This window comes from Haliaeetus albicilla, chromosome Z (assembly GCF_947461875.1).
Source record: "Haliaeetus albicilla chromosome Z, bHalAlb1.1, whole genome shotgun sequence".
Classification (NCBI taxonomy): Eukaryota; Metazoa; Chordata; class Aves; order Accipitriformes; family Accipitridae; genus Haliaeetus; species Haliaeetus albicilla.
In genome coordinates, this window is record NC_091516.1 from 64,133,575 (window position 1) to 64,159,189 (window position 25,615).

The window sequence follows — 25,615 nt, forward strand, 5'->3', positions numbered from 1 at the left end:
ATTTACCACAGCTATAAAGTATTCTCGCAGCCATAGATGAACAGGCAATTGCAACATGATAAAATGAGTCCAACTGTGATGGTTGCCTAAAGCTCCTGCAAGCATGTAGGTAGGATTAATCGTGTAGGATTCGTTTCATTCCTACCTACAGAGTAAGGAGCAAAAATCAGCAGGAAAACGCTTAGCTCATTTTGCTTTTAAAAATGCTATCTTCTGATCGTTCGAGTACCGTCACTAGTACCATAGGTGGGCTAGAATAGGGACAATGAGTTGCTAAATGCACCAGCCTAAGCCTGTTCCCACTTGGAGGATTCCCCAGGGGGGGAGTTTCTCCCCCCCCCCCCTTTTTTTTTTTTTGAGCTTTACAACAGAGGAAGACGGCTGTAAACGAGAGGGAATGTGGCTCAACAGATGTATTGGGCATGCTGACCTCTTTCCTCTTATTTCTCTTCCCCCTTCCCATAGCTGTATGTGTTACCCAACTTACTAAAACCTGACAAGCTGCATTGACTTGTTTACATTAACTACTGCCCAGATACCACAAACAATTCAGAGATAAATGAGCAAGCATTTACTCTACTGGAAATTTTATAACTTAGAGCAGGATTTGTCATAATTACTGTCTTTTACTGAATATGAACCAGTGACCTGAGGGCATAAATCTCTGTATCCCATTACTAATTTAACGAGCCATTCACTTACCTCACTTAGAGCATTTTAAAAGCTTTTCTGAAAAAGAGACTGCAAAAAAACTTTTAGTACGGGGCTATTGGAGGGACTGAGAGGAATAACTTTGAGTAATTCTCCCCTCCTGCACAGACCCCAAACTCCGTGCAGCCAAGCTGGCTGCCTTCCCTTGATGCTACCTGAGAAACACATGACAAAACTCTTATCAAAACAATTTCAATACATCCTGTGTCTGCCAAGAAAGCATCCTATACTCTAGACCTCTCATTTTCCTTTCTTTTGATTACACTGCTTGTCAACTTGCATTACAGATGAGTAACACAGAAACATAAAGACATACCCTCCAGCAGAAAAAAAAATCAGTTTTGCAGGATGAACAAGCTTAATCATACATAGTAATTACATCAGTAAGTGGTAACAACTATAGTATCCCAGAATGTTCCTTAAATCCAATGGAAGTAACATTTAAAAGAGAAATATAGAAATATATACATAAGTAATTAATAAAGATAACTACAATCCATATTAAGAAAGTTTATATAATAAACACATGTAGCAGAAAGCTTTCTGTCCAAAACCTCAGAAGCTGATTCTCTGGGATACAAGTTAAACTTTATCAGAAGTGAGAACACTGTAGATGCCATGGAGAAGTACACGGGATGTATTTTCCTTCCACAGTCCAGCAGTATGGGACAACCTCTCATCTGAATCTCTTCCAGGGAATTCTCACTGAGGTACCTCAAAGTGCTTTATAAATAAGTTCATCTATTTATTCCCACTGGATTGAAACTAAGGTGCAAGGAAACATCTCTGTAACATCTCTAAGGCCAGTGGCTTTCATTGTGGGGAAGAACCAAGGTGTCTTGAGTTCTTTATGCTGGAACTGCTGGTGATTTTTCTAAAGGTGTGGTTCATAAAAAAAAAAAAAAAAAATCTGTTTGACTAGCAGTAAACGTTTTGAGGAAAAGGTAGTATTTGACACATTTGACCTCAGACTTTTTGGAAGAATTTTCAAATGTGTAAGATCCTTTGACTTTTGCAAAACCAAACCAAAAATGCCTGAATTTTCCTGGCTGTTTAAACAGTTTAACAATACAATTTCCCTAATCCACTTTGTCCCCAGAGACTTGGAGAATAACCCTTTTAGAGATTTCTGCACTGACCACAACTGACGATGGATAATTTTTTTTAAAGTCTTAAAACTGGGAAAATGTTTCTCACCGAGTCTTACACTGTAGGTTTCATATCCTTACTTTACCTATACCGCTTGCTCATGTAACTGTAGGATGTGTTAATTTCAGATCTTAGTTTCTCTTCCTGAAGAAGACTCTAAGGCATTATCTAATTAGCCTTTTGTAATATCTGACAAAACTACATGTGATAGCTATATCTGATCAACATATCTACACATGTCAGAAATTTAGAGTTATTTCCCCAAAGCAATTATATACCACAGCAAAACATAGAAACAGTATAAATCAACAAGAGAAGTATTTTCATGTCGCCTCTTTCTTTGGTTAAAAAAAGCACCACTCAAACAAGAAATAATCTCACTCAAAATTCTCTGATATTGTAAATCTAACTTTATTATTGATACAAGAAAATAGGATGTCAAATTGGAATAAATACACCTTTCAGCTCCCCATGCTACCACTAGTATTTAACAAAAAAGTTGTGTTAATACTCAAAACAATACAACTGACCTAATAAGACAAACAAACATAACAATAGTAGTAACACAAATGGGTGGCCATAAAGTTTATTTTTTTAAATGGTAAAATTATTTTTCTTTTATTTTCTTACTATGTATTCAAGAGGAACCTGCTCATGAAATAAGTCACAACTTATTTCTGCATTAAAAAAGACCAAGTGTATTTTTGCATGGATTCAGGCCTTTATTCACTTTAGCATGTAACTGTAGTAGCTTTGTGACAAGTACAATAAATGTTATTTTCTTATACTGTTTAAAAAGTAAATGCATTAATCTGAAGTGCAATTAATATACTTCTACCTTGGAAAGCATTCTACTATAAAAGATAAAGTAACAAATTTTCTGTGTGATGTTGAATATAATTATAGCTGAATATTGTTTTGATTATTTTAAATTTTTATTATGTTTATCTGAGCTATTTTTTCTCCTTTTTTCTCCCCCCCCCCGCCCCAAAACTATACTCCACTGCTCTCAAGCAGCTGCAAAGGTTATCAGCTGAGAATCTGAACAACATAAATCTGGTCCAGGAGGAATGTGCCTTAGCAACAGTGGGTCAGCAATTACAAACACATACCTGCTATCCACTTCCCACCTGACCAGAAATCCCCAAAACAAACAATGACTGATGTTAAGCTTAATTTCTTTACTCTTGTTAAGCAAGACTGTTGTTCGGTATCTTCTTGCTTGCATGTGTAGGGTGATAACACTGGCTCAGATCACTGTTGTCAGGGCTGCTCTGCCTACAGCCTTTTAAGATTTTTTTTTTTTCTACTGTTACACACATTTTCTCCAGGCGTTTGTACAGTCCCAGCTGCATCTGAATGGATTCATTAAAATGGTTTTCAATATATTGCATCTGTATCAAATATAAATGCAATGTTCTCATAAAAAGGCATTGTCTCAGAAATTTCACATGAACTTCAGATGATGTGCGTACCCTGCAACGTTTGATTTCTGTTAAGAGAACAGTGGATTCCATTTCCCATAAAACTGATTTTTATGGTATATGGATCTGCCTACCTACAAAGTAAGGTGCTGTACTTCTGAAAGCTGCTCAGCTGCATAATACATTAAATGTCTCTTTCAAGGTGACTATGGGGAATGTTACTTCTAGTTTATCAAACCTGTTTCTATTGAATTATGCACCCTTGTGGCAGATTATTTGCAGGCTTTATGCCAGATGGATAGAATTCTCTGTATCAGTATTGAGCCTTGTAAACATCACAAATTCTTCCCAGGGTTACTTACTTATTCCAGATGGCACCCGCTGTGCTCTCTGTATCTTTCTTCCAATCTGTGGGGCTTACTTTTTCCCAAGAAATGAGAATGCTTTAATATTTTACACATTTTTCCTATTTTTATGCCAATACGTGAGAGTATCTTGACAGAATAAGCAAAAAGTGATTTGCATTTATACTCAGTTCACATTGAATAAGAAAAAAAGGAAATTTTATCCTACTATGTCTTTTTAATTCTAAAGTAATTTTCCCAGTTACCAAGTGCTTTCTGAAACTTAAGAGTAATCATAGCCTAGTGTCTGCTGAACCCTTTACTTGCAAGAGCTCAGCCATCAGGCTGTCTCTCTTGACTCACATTTGGAGAACATTATGAAATCTGTGTTATGACATGCCAATGTCTTTGGAACATTTAAAGTACTAATTTAAGCTATCTCCCAAGAATGTCGACACAGTTTCATGCTTTGGCTATTTGTGAGCTGCAGGACAATACTCTTCTTAAGGATACTGCACTAATCATAGGGTCTGTGAAATTCTTATTACACAGCTCTCAGAATAGGGAAAAAGGGAGTAATCTCTACTAACTTTAAAAATCAGGGCTCAGCTCTGACAGCCATATTCCCACTAAGTGAGTGTGCATCTCAATATGAACATTTTAGCTGTGTGAAGAAGGTTTTAAAGTATTATTTTCACTATGCTTTGCATCATAGAGCTGAAGCTTAGTTTATGTCTGCTGTATCTGTATTATATAAAGTACTTCTGGAGCTTTTAATTAACTGAGTATGTCTGCATATCTTTAAACCTTTGGTCAACAAGCTGAATAGTGGCTCTTCCATTTTAATTCCAGCTAGTGTCTGGAGTAAAGGAACCATCTGAAAACGGGCTTAAGGAGCAAAGCTGCCTGTCTTTTCTTCCCTGTGTGATTTTAGCACTGATTTGGACTATCAGCATTTCCATATTCAAAATGTCGCTTTCTTTTTCAGCATTACCCTTGATCTAATACTTTTGCTTCGTGTGCTGTATTGAACTGATCCTACCGGACTCTCCTTTTCCTCTCCCACAAAATTGCCTACCAGCTTCCTCAATCTGCATTGGCGTATAGGTCTCTTTTCTTCCTATTTCAGAGTCCCACTCTTACCCCAGGATCTCTGCGGGTGATTTCCACCTCTTTACCCATCACCTGGTTTTCCAGCCTTACCCAGCATTCGCGACTCTCATACTCTGTCGCTCCCAACTTTGTCTTCTCCATGATTCTCTCTCCATCACCACCTCCCAGTAACTCCCTCTTCTCTTCCTTGCTGTTAGGATCCTCATGCCATCTTCTCCAATTCCCCAGCCATTCTTAGCCCTCGCTTACTCACACTGGCTTCATCTGCTCTTTACCTACCGTGCCCTCATTACCATCAGTCTGTCAACCAGGCTGAATTCTTCCACAACCCACTTGCTTTTGCCTCCTGCCTAAATAGTGCTATTTCTTAAATTTAATTGAGTCCCTTGATTCCAGTTTTTCTTTTTTTTTTTTTTGCTTTTGATTTTCTCCAGCCTAATAGTGAGACAGCTTCTGCCATGCTTTTTTTTTCTTTTTTTTTCAATCGTCCTTCGTGATTTTCCATGCTGTCCCTGACCACAGCCAAGCACTCCCCAATGACCTTTACAGACACACCAAACTGTTTCTTTCAAAAGTTCCCCCAAAACCTTCTTTTGATATTCTTCTCCCAAAACCTCAGCAACAAATACGCCAGTTGTGTACCGAGGATGATGCCTATCACGACAGGCAGTGCATTTACTAGTCCTTGTACTGCTCCTTTTGACTGAGTCTAGCGATCTAATCCCGTGCTTAGACTAAGTTGTTCCTGGCATGGATCCTTTTCTTGTGTTTATGCAGCGTTTAGCACAAAGAGGACAAGGCTTTAAACCGTGATGACAACATCCTCACCTGCATAATAGGTAAAATGATCTGCATTTATGTGCTTTCTGCTGAAATCTCCCACTGAAAGAATGGTCCCTTTGTTATCCTTCAGTATGGCAGTAAAAATCCTTTCCTCAGAGCTTCCAAATCATGTGAATCAGCACGTGTGGAGCTGCAAAACAGCTAACGGCACTTATGTATGTTGTAACGAGGTGTTTCTGCTACGTACAGAACTACCATGCTCATTTTTCTTAAAATGAGTGTAAATGCCTTCCTTGGAAAGACATGCAAGCAGCAGCAGAGGCACGGCTCACGCTTTGAGTAGAGTCACCCTGAAATTATCCTCACCGCCGCTTTGCGGAAGACCTGGGGGGGTATTGGCCTGAGATTCCTGAAGGTGGGAATCTTGTCAACACTTGTTCCACCACCTTTCTCATACGACTGTTGGGTATGTGTGGGCACATCCCCTTCCACAGAAAGGCTGACCCCAACATTTGCTTCCAGTTGCTAAACAAATAAGTAACCATGAGGAATGAATTACCATGAGCTGGTATACACAATGATTTAAAATTGGTTAGCTAAGACAATTCCCCCACCCAAAATGTCTAGATAAAACAGAAAAGTAAATCCTCTCAAATGAAATCAAAAGCTAGATTAAGCAAGCACAAAATTGTTTGTAGTCATTTAAAAGGAGAATGATAAAAGGCAAATGACATTGAATATCCCATTATTTTCAAGATATTCAGGACTTACTGTACCAGTGATGTATAATATGTGTTTGAAAATTTTCCTGCCTTATCAGATAACTAAACCTTAGCTGAATATTATGAATACCTTTCAAATGGCCAAATCATGCTCTGTGCCTTGAAGAGTAAACCATCATGTCAGCAAAACTGTGTAGGTAAAATTACAAAGAAGGTATTTGTTCAGTTCTACTTTTCAGACAATATATAAGAGGAGATATATAGGTATATTCTTAGTAAAACCTAGTTTCTTCCCCATAAGATATTGTAGCAGCTGTTCAAAAGCTTTACAAAATTATTGTGTAATATAAATATATATTACCTTGACAGGAAAAGGTAAATAATGATTTACTATTGCAATTTAGTGACAAATCAGCATTCCAAATGTCTAACAACATAGAGCAAATACATACGAACCCAGACATAAAAATGATAATGTAACAACTTTTGTCCATTGCTTTAATCAATTTTTATTACCGTTATATTAATAGTATTTTTTCCAAGGTGCTTTTCAGAATAGAGGCCTAAATGTTACATACTTTCTGAAGTAGATTTTCCTGTCACCTGTCACTCAGAAGACTGACAACTCACTGGCTTGCCCCACAAGCTCTCATGGTCACTTCTGGGCATCAGAATCAACAATTGCACTGTCATACGGTGCTATGTATTCCGCTATTTATGACAGCTCTGAACAACATGCAGTGAATTAGTTCCCAATGGAAATTTCAAGGTAAATGTAGGCTAAATGTGTTAAAGTATCTCAGCTGATATGTGACTGCAACTTTCCACCACAGTTTTACAGAAAGTTCCTTGGGGCCTATAATGACACAACACTCGGGAATGTGGTTTTATAAATGAATCCCCTGGAATGAAAATACACAGAAAGGGTTAGTTAAGGAGGATATAAAATAAAGTAAATCAGTGTGCTTATCTGTATGTTCTTTTCTTCAGAGCCCTATGGAACAAATTACATCAACAGATTCCTTTACATCTGTTTGCACGTATAACTCGATCATGTTCATACATATGAATTTGGCCTAGAACTTCTTTTCTAAAAACCACAAACAACGTCTGCTTTATTGTTGGTAATGAAATTTAAGAAAAAAAATCATACTTACTTACATGTGTTTAGATGTATTAGGTAGTAGTACTTGGATACATAGATATGTAGTAGATATTTAAAGCAATAAAAACTAGGTTGTGCTTTTATAAGAATGATGAGGTAATAAAGAAAATATCATTGAGAGAACTAAATTGTATTTTGAACAACAAAGCACAGGAATTCATGACAAGCTGATGGTTAGGCACACAGCGTTCACTGTAGCGAACAGGAACATTAGATGCCTCCTAATTCCTATGGATTGCTGTGCAATGACATATTCAACATTTTCAGCTTAGGAAAAATGCCTGTGTGTCTAGGAGAAAATGATGTAGTAAAGGAAACCCTCTCTTTCCTTATTTTGTAGTTAAAATTTAACTCCTGTCACTTATTTTTACTGTATGTCTCAGGTGTTGTGGTAGGCTAGATGGTGCGTAATCATTTCTGATCCATGCAAAAGCTTTATTAATGTACAAATTACGTAAGTTGGGACAAAAACTTGCAACCTTATCTTGGCAAAGATGGGTTCTTACTATAGCATTTGGTTGTGATATACGACGTGCTTGTTTTGGAAAGCACTAACTGTTCACTTAGTGTCAAGTATCTGAAAACTCTTTTGAGTTGCAGTCTGCTTCTTTCCCTCTAGTTTTACTGCCTTGCCATTTACTTAGATCAAGAGATATGATATTCTATGAAATTTCACACACCAAATTAATCCTGGCTTGGGTACCACTAGCTGAGTGAAACTGAATTAAAGATGCATCGTAAGAGGCAAGTAAGAGCCCAGTCATTGAGATGCATGAATATGAGTTATTATTTCATACATGCAAATCACCCAAATGATCTCCGATCCCTGTCCAAAACCTGGACTTCCCCGGACATTATGTCTTAAGCTCAAATTTCACCATGTGAAGAAGCCACAATGAGAGCTAGTCAGTTGCAGCAGCATTTGTGCATCTGTTTGTTTCTTCTCATACAAAGTTGTCTGCGGACAGAATGAGAGCCTTAAAACTCCACACGGGTCCACACTTCCTGTAAATAATTCTCAAAATCATAACTGCTGACAGAGATCACACAGGGAATATTTTCTAACTCGTTCTGTGCATTACACAGCATACCGAGCGTTGTAATTCTCACATTTTTGTTCGGACAGCGAGTGAAAGAATCTGTTTCCTTTCTTACCCGTAAGACTCGGTAAAGCAAAAGAGACAGAAAGCTACATAAGCAGAGCACGTTTTTAAATGAAAGAGTTTCAATGCCTTTTCGTGAGGGAACCTTAAAAGCAAGTTTCAATAATTTGGTAAATTAAAGGTGCAGGGTCCTCTACTTGGTAGCAGTTTCCGCATCGCTTGTGGTTTATGTAGAACAATTCTTGACTGCCAGCTCCTTCGCCACTTCGCTCATTTTTTTATAATTAACCTCGTTCCACCGTCCTGACTGCAGAAACAAAACCGTGCCTGCTGCTCGCCTGAGCCCAGCGTGAAGAGTTAACCCCTCTCCCAGCACACCGCACTCAGGCTCGCTTTTGGGGGGACGGGGACGGGGACGACGAGCCGCCCCCCTCCCTCCGCTGTCCCCACACACTGCTCCTCCCGCACCCACGGGAGCCGCAGCCTCTCCTCCGCCACGGCAGAGCCTTTAAGCGGCCCCTGTGGATGGTCCCCTGCGTGCGGCAAAGCGAGCCCCCCCGGCTTTCTCCAGCCCCCCCGCCCCCCCCCCCGGCTTTTCTGCAGCCCCCGCCGGCTTGTGTGTTCGCAAGGCGGGTGCCCGGGAAGGTGCGGGGATGCCGCTCCCCGCGGCGAGACCTCCTGCAAGGCTCGCCCCCCCCCCCCGTGCCCTTTCATCCGTGGGCACGCCGGGTGAAAAGTAGCGGGGTTTCGGCTATTTTCACCTGGCGCTCGCCGCTCGCTTTTGGCTTTCATTCCGCCACGCAGCTCGAACGCGAAGTTGCCGGCTCTCGCCCTGCCGCCTTCCACGGTGTTCGCCCGAAGACCCCAAAAGGCGAAAACTATCGGGAAACCAACCGCAAGCCCCCAAAACACCCAGCGCCTCCCGCCCCGTCCCGTCCGGCCCGAGCGCACGTCTGCCCGCAGGTGCCCCATCCGACCACCCCCGTCCCCATCCCCGGGGCCGTGCGGTGCCTCCCCCTCCCGGTCCCCACTCCCCCCCCCCGCGTCGGGCGGGAGGCGGCCCCGCCGCCGGGCGGAGGGAGGGACCCGGGGCGGTGCGGCGGCGACTTTGCTCTTTAAATCGCTCTCCAAAGCGGATTACGGCTGATCCCTCCACGTCACGCCGGAGTTGCCCGGGGGAGGGGGGGGGTGGGTGGAAGGCGGGGGGCAGCTCGCCGCCGCCCGCTCTCCTCCCGCGGGGCGTCGGGGAGGCGGGGACGGACGGACGGACGGGCGGACGGACGGACGCGGCGGGGAGGGCGGGCGGCGGCGGGGGTGGTGGTGGTGGTGGTGGTGGTGGTGGTGGTGGGCGGAGGGGGGGGCAATGCCACGGCGGGCTTAGCGGCAGCCGCCCCCGGGGCGGGCGGAGCTGGGGGGCGGGTGCCGCCCGTCGGTGCGTGCCGGCGCCCATGAAGCGCTGCCGCGGCGCGGCAGAGCCGGTGCCGGCGCGGTGAGGCTGCCCTGCCGCCGGGGGGGTGGGGGGGCTGCGAGCTGCCGGCCACCATGCAGAAGAGCGTGCGGTATAACGAGGGTCATGCCCTGTACCTGGCGCTGCTGGCCCGCAAGGAGGGCACCAAGCGGGGCTACCTGAGCAAGAAGACGGCGGAGACCAGCCGCTGGCACGAGAAGTGGTTCGCCCTCTACCAAAACGTGCTCTTCTACTTCGAAGGCGAGCAGAGCGCCCGGCCCGCCGGCATGTACATGCTGGAGGGTTGCAACTGCGAGAGGGTGCCGGCCCCCAAAAGCTGCGCGGCCGGCAGCGCCAAGGATGCTGCGCTGGACAAGCAGGTACCGCCGCGCCCTCGGGCTGCGGGGGGAGGGGGGGGAGAGGCCGCCCCGGCCTCGGCAGCGGGATGGGAGGGAGGGAGGAGGGCGAGGAGGCCGGGCAGGAGCAGCGCCCCGGCCGTCGGGGCGCTGGGGCCGCCTCCCCTCGCGTCCCTCCGGGAGGGTGGCGGTGGCCGCCCGCCCCCGGTCCCCCGGCGGGGAGGTCCAGCCGCTCCCGCAGCAGCAGCCGCTCGCAAAGTCGCAAGGCCCGCGGCTTTCCCGTCCCGTCTAATGACTCTTCTTCCTTCCTCCCTGGCCCTCTTTTTCCTCCCCCAGTGCCTGCGCGCCTTTATCTCAGTAGGGTGCGCGGAGCGCGGCATCTCGCACGCCGGGCGTTTATTCACCTCGATGCCGACGCTTGTGTCACACAGCCACACGTTTCCCACCAGACTCGGCAAACGGGGGGGGGGGGGGGGGGGGCGAGGGTCCGGAGTACCCCAGCGGCGCAGGAGGACTCTAAGGGGCGGCTGAGCCGGCCCGCGGGGCAGCCGTGGGGCCGCTGCCTCCCTCAGCGATGCCGTGGGGGGCAGCGGGGTCTCGGCTCTCCCCGGGGGACCCCTGCGAGAGCCGGGCCGGTGGCTGGGAGGCAAGAGCGAGCGTGTGCCCCGGTTCGCAGCCCCGCGCCTTGCGCCGCTCGGCGGGTTCTTGGCCGGGCGGGTGTCGTGAGGCCGGTGGTGGTCGCGATAGAGACGATGGCGCAGAGCTCCAGCCGGGTCTTGCGTGGCTCTCACCCGGCCAAGGGCGCTGACGGCTTCGGTGGGGTTCGTCCCCGGGAGGGTGACGGTTCATAAGGCGTGAACTGCCAAATCCCACCCCCTCCTCCCGGCCCCCCGCTGCCCCCGAAAGCTGATCGGTTTGACACGCGTGTGCGTGTCGAACAAGCGAGTGGTTAAATACTATCTGTGCATTACATAACCGTGAAGAAAAGGACACTGTAGTTGTTCAGCGTAGATAGGGATCGGGTAACTTAACCACACGCCTCCTATTGCCTCATGTAAATTCTTGATCTAATTTTCTGCCTGGTTGAAATTTGTTTGAATCTGCATCTGGCACGCCCTAGTCCCTTTCCCCCTGAATGGGAGAAACCAAGCAGGTGTCAAACTGGTTTGGAAAAGTTTGGGTAACTGCAAGGAGGGTGGTTTTGAGGCTGGCTGCAGGCGTTGCCTTTAGGACACAGACCTAAGTCAGCTCCCGAAGACCAGCACATCTGCGCTGGCGTGATAACTTTGCGAGGAGAGCTCAGAATCTTGTCTTATGTTTGTGCTTTTTTTGCCCATTTAGAACAAATCCTTCTCTGCTTAAGCAGCCTTTAAGGTGGTACGTGGTTAGGCACGGGAACTTTCGGAAGTTGGGATGGTCGTAGTTATGTCATACTCGTCTGTCACATTCTTGCTTGTTGCTTTGAGTCATGTTTTTATAAGCACTGATAAATGAAATACTGGAGGATTCCCTAGAAGAAATTAAACATGGAAATTTCCCTGTCTGCTTTACATTGGCTTAGCACACTTGTTTATCGGTAGTGTTCTTAAACTACCGCTTGACTAAGAGAACTGTGTGAAAACAATGCCTTTCCGTATCTGTTCGCTGGGAATCTTAAGTAAGTTGTGCTTTTATGGTGATGAATGTCTGGGCTGTTTGTAATTACATTTAGTGGTGCAGAGACAAAATAATTACAAGGGATGAAGCTGAATTTTTCATTGCTTTAAACGTCAGCTACTTACATGGTTTTAACAACAGCAGACTGCTGTTAAAGAGGCAGAAGAACAGTTCATTTTTTTTCATGGGGTACTAGTTCGAAAAGGCAGACCATCAGAAAATATCTTTTTCCTGTTCACCTTTTGCTTGATGCAGAATAAAGCTTTTGAGTGTTAGTAGTTTTTACAGATGTTTACTCATTAAAGCGCACCCTCGTTTGTATATTCATATACACACAAACCTTTGCTAAGGTGTACAGGAAGCTCCCTCAGCAACTAAAACTGATCAATCACAAGAAAACAGAGAAATATTTGAAAATTAAATGGCCCTTTTTATTCAGAAAATGTGGTCGTATTATTACAGGTGTGAGGTAATAAACTGCGAATCTTCAGTCTGTTAACAGAGGAAGACAAAGTTATTTTAATCAGATGATGATGAAAAAACCAGTGTTGTACATGTTAACTACTGGCAGTGTAAAAATACTGCCTAGATTTAATTTGCTTTGATTTAACCACACAAATGTATTAATGGCATAAGAAGCTCTCTGCCTGTTTTTGAAGAATCAGATATCTCTTCTCCAAAAGAGAGGGAAGAAAAAAATAATCTCTCTTAGTTTGGGTTTTGTTTACCTAGGTAATTTAGACATTAGAGTGATATGTGCTATAGAATTACACAAATGAGGGAGAGAGAGGAAGAAGAATTAATCACATGAGAGAGCTTCATCAGCATCCTTTGAGTGGATATTTGAAAAAGCAATCCATTTTCCTTAAGTTATGTAACTGAAGATTATGGAAAATGTATGCAGAACAAATAGATCTTGTTCTCCTTAGTTTGCAGATCCTTTTAATTTTAGTTTGAGTAGTTTAAGGATTACTCGTCAAGTCATATGCCAGGTAAGAACTGTGCTGAGAAGTTGTCAGAGTTCAATGGTGGGGGGGGAGAGTGTAGCAGCTGTACTTCCCTATACAGGAGACTGTATTTCAGTCAACAGATGTGTTTAGGTTTGGGTATCTTATCTCCCAACAAGCCCAGCAGCTGCATGATTTCACATTTAACCACTACTGGTGCTTTTATGCCCTTCCAGCAGTCCATCATGAGGGGACATTAAAGCATTACAGGAACCATACCACCGCTTTGTGGAAGATGCCAAATGCCGTCATAAGATTTGCTGTAATATTAAAGTATTAAGAGCTTGAAAAAAATTTGCAATGACAGAATGTGCTTTTTTTTGGTCTTTTCCATTAAGATAATTATTATATTTTTTTCCTTCAGAAGGATAATTGCTTCAAAGTAAATTCTTTTAAAAGAAGTACAGTACCTTTCTTAATATTAACAAACTGCATAACGCATGACTTGGTTGATATTCTGGGAACATGGGATCAAATCGAGTATGTTGCAGATATTAAATGATCTGTAGTTTTTATTTTTATTTGTAGTTTTTATTTTTAAAGAAAAGTGTTTTGATCTCCCTCAGATTTTAGAAGAGTTTTTGTAAATGCCAAACAGTTGTTGCTATCCTCTCTGATTTCACATTTCAGAAAAACAACAGATTTATTGAAAGAGCAACTAGTGGAAGAAGCCGAGTTTCAAAACAGCAAATTAGGACATGAAAATATTACAGGTGAAAAGCTTAAATCCTGGTATTAGTTAAACTGCTTCTTCCCCCAGGAACTGTAGGCTGTAAACAAGTGCAGCTCCCAAGAAGTCCTCCACTGTGACAGCGACAGACTTGATGAGAATGAATTCCAGCTTTTGTTTCAAAAACTCTGGAAAGAGAATGGCTTTGTCTCAGTGAGTGGTTAGTCTCTTTCAAAAGTAAAGTAAAATGCCTAAAAATTATGCTTTCTGCAGTGTTTCATAGGAGACTGGCACTTGTTATCCAGCAAGTTCACAGATTATTTTTTTTTTTAAGACTGTTGGAAGCAAGTGAATAGAGGAATGTAAATATTACTGTTATTGTCTGCATTGGGAGGAGGCCTATGTGTTTAGTTTCTTGTGGATTGGATACATGGAAATGTTCTGATACAGTTATTAATAAGTGTCTTAGTGTATTTAAGCTTGTAAATGTTATACGATTTGAGCAGAGACTATTCTTTGTATCTTGCCTGCAATAATCTTCCTCCCACTTACCAAAATTAAATGCAGTATTAAGTCCATGTCCCCACAGATTAACAGAATCCAATTATTTGAATTTTTTCTGCTTACTGTAGCTCTGTATTCATTTTATAAAGGACATGGTGATTTTGCAGTGTTTGAAACCTCTCTATTTTACATACATTCCTTGAAGTGATAAGGCAGGCATATGCCACCAACAGCTTTTGCCGTACCTCTCTGCTAATTTAGTGTATATAAAACCTAGCAACAGCACTTAAAGGTCATTTTTTTCTGAAGATATAATGAATTAAAAGTTAATCTCTTCACTTTTATTGAGCAAAAAACCCCCAGTGTTGTTCAGCATCCTACGTCTGTTATATGTAGTAGATGGCTGAGGAGTGCTGTTACCTTTTTGTCAAGATAGCTTGCCACCTTCAGGTGTAATACTGTCCATAAATCTTACTGCTTGCCTCTGGGCAAGTAACTCCCTGGGATCTTCCAGTGCAAAGGTCCATCAGAGATGCCCTTGTTTTAGAAATTTCCTGCAGCATTTAAAAAATAATAGATGAATTTGTCTTCTCAGTATCTGAGAAGAAAAAAAATTTCTGGAATTTTTTTTTTTCATCCAAACTTTCTTTTTTTTGGAGGGGCTAACTTCAACAGAAAGAATTAGTTAAAAAAGGTGGCCAGCGGGAAGGTTTTAAGATTAGCGCTGTTGGGGTTTGTGTTTTTGTAAGACCTTCTCATGAAAGAGTCTCTAAATGGTTCTTGCATGAAGACAACTTTGGGGTAAGTAGCTCTTGTTCACTTTCCTAGGTAATCCCTGTCTCTCTGCCGTTGTTCAGTCACTGTCATGAGATGATACAGTTTGTGAGCATATTCAACAAATACATTGGTTCAAACTGTTTTGATATGCATTTAAGGAGTAACTGAAAAATGAGTCACTGACATTGCGCTTAAGGCAAGCTGCATCGAAGTGGTTGCCTCTGGCTCTTCATGCAGAACTGTAAAGTGAATTTACAGTGTGCTTTCTGGCCTAAGGCAACAAGCAGTAAATAAATAGAAAAGCATAGCCCTTGTGAACTCTCCAGGGACTGAACTTTGCTACTTGATAAATGTTTTGTGTTTACCTGCTTGCTTAGTAATGAGCATATTTTGGGGATAAAGAGAAGAACAGAAAATCTCATGGCCATATATATTGCTATTTTGCCAAAATTAAAGCATTTCATTCTGTCTCTTGCAAATGTATGTTTCTGCTGTAAAGTTCAAAATGGGCTCTTGGTAACTATGCAAAAGTGGGGAATGTACCCAGCTGAGAAGTGAGTTACAGTGAGTTACATGTAGATGTAGTTTATTTTTGACATGCCTTCCTCTCGAAAGGTCTGTTAAATCCACACAGATGTAACTTGGAGAATATCGATGCCATTGAGTAGTTTAATATTAAACCTTTGGCTACCTTAATCCATGTCAAGTGACTTGGTCAGGAACTGGAGACTGATCTGTTGTTTTCTGTTCTTGAGTGTCTGTCACACTTCAGGGCAAAAGGCAACAAACGACACCACCTGAATATCTTAGACTAAGGAGTAATTAAAAGAACATTGGGACTGATGGTAATAAGACCAGATTTTGGTGAGGCAAAGTATTATTGAAGAGAAACCACAGGGTGAAGTTCTTAACATTTCTCTGCAAGATATCGTAAGATCCTGAAATATTGCAGTATGCTTTAACAGAAGTGCATACTCCTTAATTAAGTTATTGGAAAAATAATTAGATCCCAAGGCAAATGACATTTGGCAAAGGCTTATTTGTGGAGTTGCTGGGAAATCCCTTTAGCTAATAGGTGAAATGTCAGCGAGTGAAAGACTGGAAGCAGGTTAGAAGTAAATTAGAAATGCATCCCAAACCGTAAGATCAAAGATGTCACACAAACACTTACCATGTAAGAATAATGTGTTCCACCTTCTCAACCTCAGACATCACACGAAGGCTGCACAAAGTGACTAGAACCTACATACGGCAGTGTAGCTCACACCGATAATGTGAGTACTCAAATTACATTTAAAATAAAGTTACAAAGCAGTTTAACACGACTTTAATTCTTCCACCCATCTTATAGTCAGTGCTCCTACTTTTTTCATTTTGTCTCTTTTGTTGGCAGAGTTGCATCGAGTTGGCTTGGATCTGTTTAGTTCCTCAAATGTAAGAAGAAATTTGTAGAAAACAAAAAAATTCCTAGCACAAAAATAGCAAGTCAGTCCCTAATCTACTGAATAATTATACTCCATTTATCTTAATTTGCCTTTATTCAACTTTTAAAATATATTTGGTTTTTTTTCTTCTTCATCATCATCTAAGCAGATTGGTAAGGCACGTACCCTGTTTTCTGGTTGCATCCTACCCATATTAATTTCTCACTGTGTAATGGAAGATCCAGGCAGAGCTGCTTCTATCCCTGTAAAACATTATAGTAGTCTTCATATATTCCTATACTATGTATTACAATGTCATCATTAGTAATACAGCAGCACTTCTTTGATCCACTTGCTGACGATTTACCATCCTAAGAATCTGCATGTACAGTAAAAGCTGTCACGGTTGCTCAGTTTGGCCACATATGTTATAATTACCAATCTTGTTTTGCCACTTGTAATACGTCTGCGTTACTGAGTAGTTTGTGGAAAGAGGGAAGGGACAGGGCACATTTTGTTGCAGCCTGTTACGGTTCCTGGTGTGTCTGTCCATCTTGAGGAACAATGACATCCGACCCCCGTGGCAGTGCATAATGCCGACGTAGAGAGCTGATTGCTGCAGGACCCTCTGCCCGCATCGCAAACGGGGCACGCTAGGTAGTGGCCCACCGTGTGACTTCCAGTGGAGCAGATTCACACCAAAAAGAACACCTTCTTAACATAGACCATAGACAGCTGGTGAAGGTCGTGAGGTCTGAAAATACTAATGCACCGCTTTTGGCCATTCCTAGCGACAGATTTTTGCTGCTAGCGGTAGCACTCCTCTCTAGATCCACCGCTTCAAAGCAACTTTTGTACCACGGCTGCTGCGGAGTCTGAGGCAACACGAACCCATTTTTCAGTGTGAATGTTCTAAGCGTTCTCACTTTGTGCTTCCTAAAGTGGTGATAGACTGGCCAAATTTAGGTACTCTTTCATAGATCTGCTGGCGGGGGAGGGGAGTGGGTAGATTTTGTCTGGATTGAAAACAATGTCCATGTTTGTTTGTTGCCTGATTGTTGATCAGCCACAGCAACTCAGAAAGGCCGTGTCATCTGCCTGTTCATATACTTGAAGGAAAATGAGATTCCACACGGTACCTCTTTTCAGTTTTTTCTGCCTACCAGCCATTACTGATGCTGAAGATTGATTGAGGGACAGGTTTTTTTTTAACACTGTGCCTCTGCACTAGATGTCTGGGAGCATATGCTTACAATCTAGCTTCCAATGTTTTTTTGACTTACCAATCCCATAAGGTTTTCTGTTTGAGGTACAGAATCAGTATATATAGAAGCGGAGGCTTCCCCAATTCAATCCAGTCATTTCAATATCTCTGTTGTATTTTCCATGAGCTCAGAACTGAGTTTTATTAAGAAGTGTTTATAAACTGCCAATTCTGAACTGAGCTATATTGTCATAAGTGATTTTACTTCCACTGTTTTACCGTGGAAGCATTTTATTGTGGCAGATCTAATCAGTTCCACTACTTCTTTTGAAAAGAACTGGTGGTGTTTTAAGAGTTAAAAGTGCTGTATCTGTTGAAAATAATCTGGGATTATATTCTCCCCTTTTTTCTTATGGCACTGTGGAACAGTGACTTTTGTCTGTTTTTTGCCTGCTGAGTTTTTGACTGCGGTATAATGGCTGAGTAACAAATTATCTGCTGCTTAGTAGTTCTGCAGTTCTGACTTAGTGTGGTTCAAGTTCCTAAATGACTGCAAGATTTCCATTGCACTACAGTGTGTCCTTTGCAATCTTTTGAACTCGGCAAGCTCACTATATTGCTTTTTTTAAAATGCTGTGCCTTTATTTAGCATTCCTTGAATAAATTTTAAACCCTGTGTAAATGTCTATGTACTTGCAGTAGTGGAATGTAGGGTAGGTTGCTGCTCATGCAGCTTTAGGTGCCCCACAACAGCTGGATTGCATTGCAGACAGTGAAGTCCTAGCCAGTGCCATCGGTGCAGTCTAGAGAACTAATCACCCCATCCTAAATTAGGTGTTTGCGTTTGTTAAACTGAACAGACCCCACTGACTGTAGTGAATAATCTCGGTTGACTGTCACGTGAACTGAATCGCCTGGCTAACGTGTGGACACCTGCATCCCAGGCACCTCAGATAGGTCTTCTGCTGCTCTCACAGGGAACATCTGTTGGTTTTTCTCCTAGTCAGCTGTGAGATTTGAGTGTTTGTTGCTGTAGACAAAGTTCTGAAATTTCCTGTGCTGGATCCTAAAACATACCATATTGCTGTTTTCTGTTTGATATTTTAGGTATATGCTGGATCCTCACGTACAGAAGTTTAGGATGATTGCAGGTGACTGCTGGTTCTTTGTCTTTCTCCTTTCTGTTCACTTCCTCTCCCTTAGAGAAGTTGTTTCTCCTGTTTCAGCAAATGCCAAAGATTTTCTGTTCTCTGGAATTGTGGAGATCGTGTTCAACAACTGTGACAGAGTCTCTCTGATGTCCTCCAGAGTGAAATCCGGAATTTATTTTTAACCCCATGCATTCATGGGTGCTCAGGCATGACAAGAAAATTGCAACCTTCTTTTGCAGTAGTCATATTCTCTTCCATTTGGCACTCACAGAACAATTTTAGAGAAATATTAAAAACGCTTCCTCCTAATAAATCTGTTGCGGAGAACTTAAAATTTATGGGCCACCTGCAAAGCCCTCTTAAGAGAAAGATGGAGGAAAAACTGACAGAAGGGTGAAGGGATCCGATGTTGGCACCTGTGCAGTGTAGTCATGCAGATATTTGTGTGTACAGGTGAAGGGAAGAACAGTACTAAATGGCACTGAGGGTAATACTGTTATTCCATTTGACATCTGAAGTATTTTTACCTATTCCTAGGGCTTGACCAGGCAAAAGAGGGCTCCTGGATGGTGCTCAGCCTTATATGTGTAATTTGTGGGGTATATTTGTTGGTTTTGTGACTGTGAGGTCTTCTGGCTGTAGCTTTCTTTCCCCAAGAAGTGTATGATGACTGAAGGGAATACCAGCTGAGCTGAGGACAGTGTCAGAGAGAAGATCCAGATGCATTGGTGCTTCCAGAGTCTGGAATCTTCCAGACTCCCACAACCCAGGCATCTCAGTGTTTTGGTGGCAGCAGATGCGAAATGTAAGGCCCGCTGGGGCAGTGCGTGCCTTCTCCCTCCAGTGGTTATCCCACAGCAGGGTACTGGACAGCTACGGCTGTCGCAGCGTCAGCTCAGTGTGAGGTCCAGGGGCTGGAGCAGAGCCTCTGGTCCTGCAGCTGCTCCTTAAAAGTATTAGTGCATGTTTGTGTGTGTTTTCAGTCTCTTTTGCTTTTTTCTGTCAAGTCCAAGGAGTTGTGTGCACAGAGTACATGAACAGGCTGTAGGGATGCAGGAACGAGCACCCAGCAGTCGCAGAAGGACAGAGCCAAGGCTTCTTGAGGAGCCCAGCAGTCACTCTTCTGTCTGTGCTGTGCTCTGCAGTTTAAGGAGATCTGTTTCTTTCCTGGGACTCCTTTCTCCTAAAGTATTCAAAAGAAGAATTAGGATTAATATCCTGAAGGGGTTCATTTTCTATAGGGCTAGTCTGTTTTCTCCCCCTTCTTCTCTGAGCATTTGTAGTACGTGAGGCATGAAGCTGCAGGAGGAGAAGGATGACTTCATGGTAAAATCAGAACACCGCCTGTGTGGTGGGACCGGGTTCTGTCTTTTGCCTAGAATCTCTGTGAAAAATTGCACACATCACATCCATGAGCTGTTTCACAGTAATTAATCATTCCTCGTTTGGGGGACCCAGCTTTGCACAAGAGCTAGGCACGCAGAGGTAGAGCTGATCTCTGTGGAAGTAGTGGTTAAAACAAATAAAAGTGTCATTTAAATACCAAAGGCCAGTGGTTTTTCAGATCAGGCATCCAAACTGAGTTGCACCTGAAATGGCTGGGTTTTTTTGTGGACCATATTTGTGGTAATTCCTTCTTACCTCACTGGCTGTTTTGAAAATAATTGCATTATATCTAATGAAGCATCTGAATGACATCATGAGAAGTGTCATAGGACATCAGGTAAGAAGTTTCTGAACTCTGCTGATTAGTGTGAAATAGATAAAGCAGGGAGACGTGCATTCAAGAATCAAGATAAAGCAAAATATGAAATCATGTCTCACTTATATGTGGTAGCTGAAGTAGGATGTCCTGAAAGAAGAATCATGTAATAAAGGACTGCAATCATTATGCTTGCACATATGGGACTAAATTAACAATGCGTAAGGCAGCCTCAGACGTGGTGCTTCTCCTAAGCCCTGTGTACCTGGCTTTGTAATCTAATGCCAAAAACTAAAAAAAACCACCCCAAAACAAAAAAACCCCACCAAAACCTGAAAATAAAAACCAACGTGAAATTGAGGCACACACGCATGTAAAAAAATGAAGCTTTTTGACCCTCGTGATTTATGCTATGGAAACAACCAGGTAGAGACAGTTCATTTTGGTGCAGATTTGTTATTGTAACAGGTGTAAGCTTGCAGGGCCTGGACTAAGGTTTTTCTCATATTTTTGCTGCCTACTGCAGATGGAAGTTTCATAAGTGCATTACTTGGTAGCCTGAGGGAAAGTCTAGCTAGCTGGTGTCCAGTATTATATGGTCCGAAATGTGCAGCGACCTGAGAGAGTGCCGTCATCAGCAGTACAAAAATTGCTGCAGACCTACAGAGAAGTCATGTCTGCACCACATACACTAATATTACAGTGCTTTAAAGAGAGATACTCTTCCCTGATTGCTGCACTGCATTCTTGTAGCTTAGCAGCAGATAACTTGGCTACATGCCAGAGAACTGAACAAAGTAAAGGCAGCCACTCAGATGTACTTGGCAATTTAGAGTAATGCCAAGTGGTTCAATGTGAAATAAATAAATATATAGATTTACCTTTCATAGAAGGAGGGGGAGGGAGGGGAAGAAAAAAAGGAGGTATCTTCGCAGCTCTGATTTTAAATAGGCTTTCTTAAAGATCATTGACTTTCTGCAGATACCTCTTTGATTTTTTATTTTATTTTTCATTTTTTGAAGACATCTGAATGTGCATTTGTCTTATGTGTGTTCATAGGCTGGGTCATGGAGTAGAAGGATGGTTATTTGGGTTATGTCCTGGGTGCATTTGCTTGCTGAGGCCCTCACTCCCTGTGGCCTCTTGGTGAATCAGTTTCTTGACTGCCTTACTTCTGCAGTAGTAAAACAGACCTAATAGTGCTTCCCATATGTGAGCATATGGGTAACACCATCTGCATGGGGATATTTGTTTATCCTTGCAGTATTTTAGGGTGTTCATCTGCAGCTTAATGGGTGAATGCAGAAGTGGTTACCGAGTTAGTCATAAGGTATCATGTGGATGTTTCTGCACACAGGAGAAGCACGTGGTAAGACCTGAGAAGTGCCTAATCCTGAAACCTACAACTGGGGTATTCCTCTTGTAATTCATGACTTTATTTCCCTCTGCCACTGGGATCTGTTGGGTACAACTTGCAGATTTATCCTTCCGGGCAAAATGCTCTTGCTAGTCCCGTTGACCTCAGTTGTACACCTTGACTGTTTCAGGGAGTTCGGTTTTGATGCACTTAGCTGAAATTGGAAATTTCTCTTTTTTTTTTTTAAGAAGTTATTTGTAATTATAGCAGGTCCTCTTAATACTGCTTATGCTAGAAGAGTGTTTCTTCTCTGTCGTGACTTACGATTTCCGTAATCACTGAAATTCATTGCTAGGCTCATATTATAGGTTGTACACACGTTTGCTTCGTCTTTATGATGTCCTCTGAGCCGTTCCCTTCAGTGTTTGCTTTGCCTTGTGTAAATTTCAAACTACTGTTGTTTTGTCTTCCTGGTCTGGTTTCTGCCCCCCAAATATTAATGCAGTGATTCTGAGCTGCCTCATGTGTGCAGCGCTGGGAACCCTGTATGAGTTTGCTTAGTGTCTGTGCTCCTGTCATTCAGATCATACTAGAAAATGACTCAATGTGCCAGCAAGAGGGAACACGTGAACAAAACTAAGTACTTGTGTAAGACTTATTTCATCATTTGTGTCCTTTCTCATGTCTTCTCAAATGCATAGTGTCCTACTTTTGTGCAACTGCTTCAGTAGCTTCCAGGGCAACAACATCTTATTTCTTTGTCTGTTGAGAGATCCTCACTTTCTACTGTTGTTTTCAAGGTGGGTGGAGAAGTGTAAGCAACCAAGTCTTTTTAATAAAGTCTTTGATGCTCTCTCCCATAACGTCATCATCGTAGACAGCTGACAAAATATGGGTTAGATAAGTGGACAGTGATGTGGATTGAAAACTGGCTGGATGACCAGGCCCAGAGGACAAGATAAAGATGATGTTGAACCTTCACCCAGGACATTTAGCTCTAAGACAGAACTGTTGGCCCAAATAGTAGGAATTTTTTCTGTAAGGGAAAACTGCAAGGCTTCCCACTTCACTTTCTTACATTTTCCTCTCTGTTTGTTGTCAGGAAGTAAAATCACATGTGAAAAGAAATAGATCTGCCAGGACATTGTTTTAAGTTGCTGTACAGTGATCAGTCTTACTTTCCTTTCTCTGGAAGAAATTTACTATTGGCTCGGCAACTTACGTGATGTGTTACTGAGAACCATAATAAAAATCTGAATTCAGAATTTCTGAGAGTTTTCTGAAAAGTAAAAAGATGAAAACTCTTTCTGGCTTTTTGTGCTTGTGATGTGCTTTTTTTTCTATTTGCATACATTACTGCAGCATGTATGTGGCATGTATTTTCTACTTCAGTTCTTTTCTGTTTTCAGGGGGAGTGAGAGGTTATTTTCTTTTTAATAATTTCCCATCTGATTTAAATTTGAAGTAGTCATTCTGGTTTGGCAAACATTTAAATTGTAGCAGGAAAAAATTGTGCAACTAGAATAAACTTAACTTTAAACTTTTTGTGCTAATAAGCAGAATGTGATATAACTGTTGCTAACTAAAGTTGAAGCCTTTTTTCCTTCTCTTGAGGTACTTGGAATATATCCATAGCTCAGCATTTTTCTGCTTTTGTTTTCCCATTGTGCTGAGCAGTAATAATATTTACAAAATACTTAGTTTTGCTGCCCTGGGACTTTGGAGCTTCTTCAGGCTGTGTTTATTTAGAGACAGAAGGAAAGAGAGGAAAGTGGTTGATAAGCTTTAGTATATTCAAGAAACCGTCGGAAGGGGTAGTGTTGGCTCTAGTGTGTATCACTTTGTTACCCTTCTTCTTCCCAAGTTTCCTCTTATCCTTTACTTGTCTGTACTGTTTATTCAGGTGGTGCTTTTCTTTTTTAATCTTCACCCTCCCAGGATATCTTTGGGAAATACCTATGCAGTAGTGAAGCTGCATGATGTATAAAACTGGAACATCCCCAAGCAAAGCTGAGCATTGTAAGGGTTTATTCCTACTCCACTTCTATAAAAATGCATGAATGTTAATTCTTACATCAAAAGCATAGAAATAAGCATCTCTCCTTTACTGTGTGTATATCTGATATAATTTCACTGGAGTGGCTTATTTAAACTAAGTTGACTTCAGAGTTTAGGCTCTTCTAAATATATCAAGTGGGACCAGGTGCCTGATCTGCTTTAATACCATGTACCTTTTATTAGGGATTGATCAGCTGCCATTTCCATTTATATTTCCTGATGTTCTTTCTTGATTCAAGGTTATTTTTAGGTAACCCAGGTCAGGAAGGATATGAATGGGGTGGAGTGCTATGGGAAATGTAGACAATTAATGGAAAACCTATTTGGAAGAGAGTTTTAGGAGCTTCCAAAGAAGTGTATACAAAAGTAATTGACTCGTTTGATTAAAAATGCTTATCAGAATCAGGCTGCCCCCCTTACCCTCTTAAAAACCCCTGAATGTAGCTACAGCAAATTATTTAATTACCACTGAGTAATACTTATGTCACTAACAGTATCCAGTTCTACATGTATTGTATATATAACCTGCAGCTTTTATTACGGATTACTCATGAAGTGAGAATGTTAGTAGTGTATGTTAATTTTTAGTTGTTATTTGGGGTACTGGAGTATGTCAAATATGCTTAAAACACCAGCAGTTTTTCATGAACTGTTTGAGAAAAACACGAGGCTACTAAGGTAAAAATATGGAAAGTTTCAGCCTAGAATTTTTGGCGCCCTCTCTTGTTTCTGACTTTGGGATTATAATGTGGCACAACAGAGAATGACATAACATTGTTACTTGGGTGTTTTTTTAAAATTAAGGACTTAAAAGGAAGCAACTAGTTCAGTGAGATACTTAAAACCCATTTTGTCACTGAGGGTGGGCATATCTGTCTACAGTGTTTATGTTGAACAAAAACTGTCTCATAGAACAAATTTTTATGGTTATAGCTGTCAGTAGCCTATAAAAACCCTTTCTACTAGGAAATCAAGACTGCCACTAAGAAGTCTGAATTCCTCTTTTTCCTTGTCTGCTCCTTTTCCTCTGTCAGATAGCTGTACTGGGAATCTGTGATCTCCCACTGCCTTAATAAAGTCCTCTTTGACAGGCAAGAGTAACTGCGGGTTTTTATTATGCAGATGACATTAGCTGTTCCTAAAGATACCTCCTCCAAGTAACTGAGAAAATATGCGGTATTGTAAACTGTTCTGTGATGAATGGATTCATGTGCTGGTCAGAGCCTTGCTCCCCCCGTGCTGCTTTGATGTTATTGTTCTGGTGGGCAACCTGTGAGTTCATTCCTGTTCCTGGGCTGGGTGGGTGTGGGGACAGCGTTGTTTGCATGTATGTCATAAAAAATATCCAAAGCAAGTAACCACTTCCTGTTAGATAGTAATAGCAGATTTATTTAGCAGGTTTGATGCATTTGAACCCGTAGCAGCCATTTGGGTATACGGAAAGCCTTACTCAATTTCAGTGCCCTCTGTTAAATACTCAGAGAAGCTAAATTAGAAGATACCACTTGTACATGGAGGAGCCAAAGCTGTATAACTGTAGGCGTCTTAGAACTAGGCATGCTTAGCTTACCATACATAGACACAGGAAGGCACAGTAAGATACAGCAGACATTCCAGATTGGATTAAATGGAAGTGTTGGCACCTGTTAGCGTAATAAACACAGAGTAGACAGCAAAAGTCCTTGTGATCAGTAAAACAAAATATGCAATATGGACTTGGAAGCATGCAGAGATGCACTTTTTTTGTTGTTGATGTTGTTACTGAAAACTGCTCTGAGGATGTCCTTA

At 42.2% G+C, this 25,615-nt stretch overlaps 2 protein-coding genes across 3 annotated transcripts in view; one reads left to right on the plus strand and one right to left on the minus strand.

Moving 5' to 3' along the window:
* Positions 1-25,615, minus strand: part of DHFR (dihydrofolate reductase) — a 638,672-nt gene that overhangs the window by 161,599 nt on the left and 451,458 nt on the right. The gene's annotated exons all lie outside the window — the stretch shown is intronic.
* Positions 9,818-25,615, plus strand: part of RASGRF2 (Ras protein specific guanine nucleotide releasing factor 2) — a 132,788-nt gene continuing 116,990 nt past the window's right edge. Inside the window, exons 1-2 of one of the 2 annotated variants that reach the window (XM_069777201.1) lie at positions 9,818-9,858; positions 10,045-10,341. In XM_069777201.1, coding sequence (XP_069633302.1) covers positions 10,057-10,341 — 285 coding nt within the window. In that variant the 5' untranslated portion in view covers positions 9,818-9,858; positions 10,045-10,056. Of the gene's footprint in view, positions 9,859-9,889; positions 10,342-25,615 lie in introns of those variants that run through there. The other variant, XM_069777202.1, reaches the window with a different exon arrangement.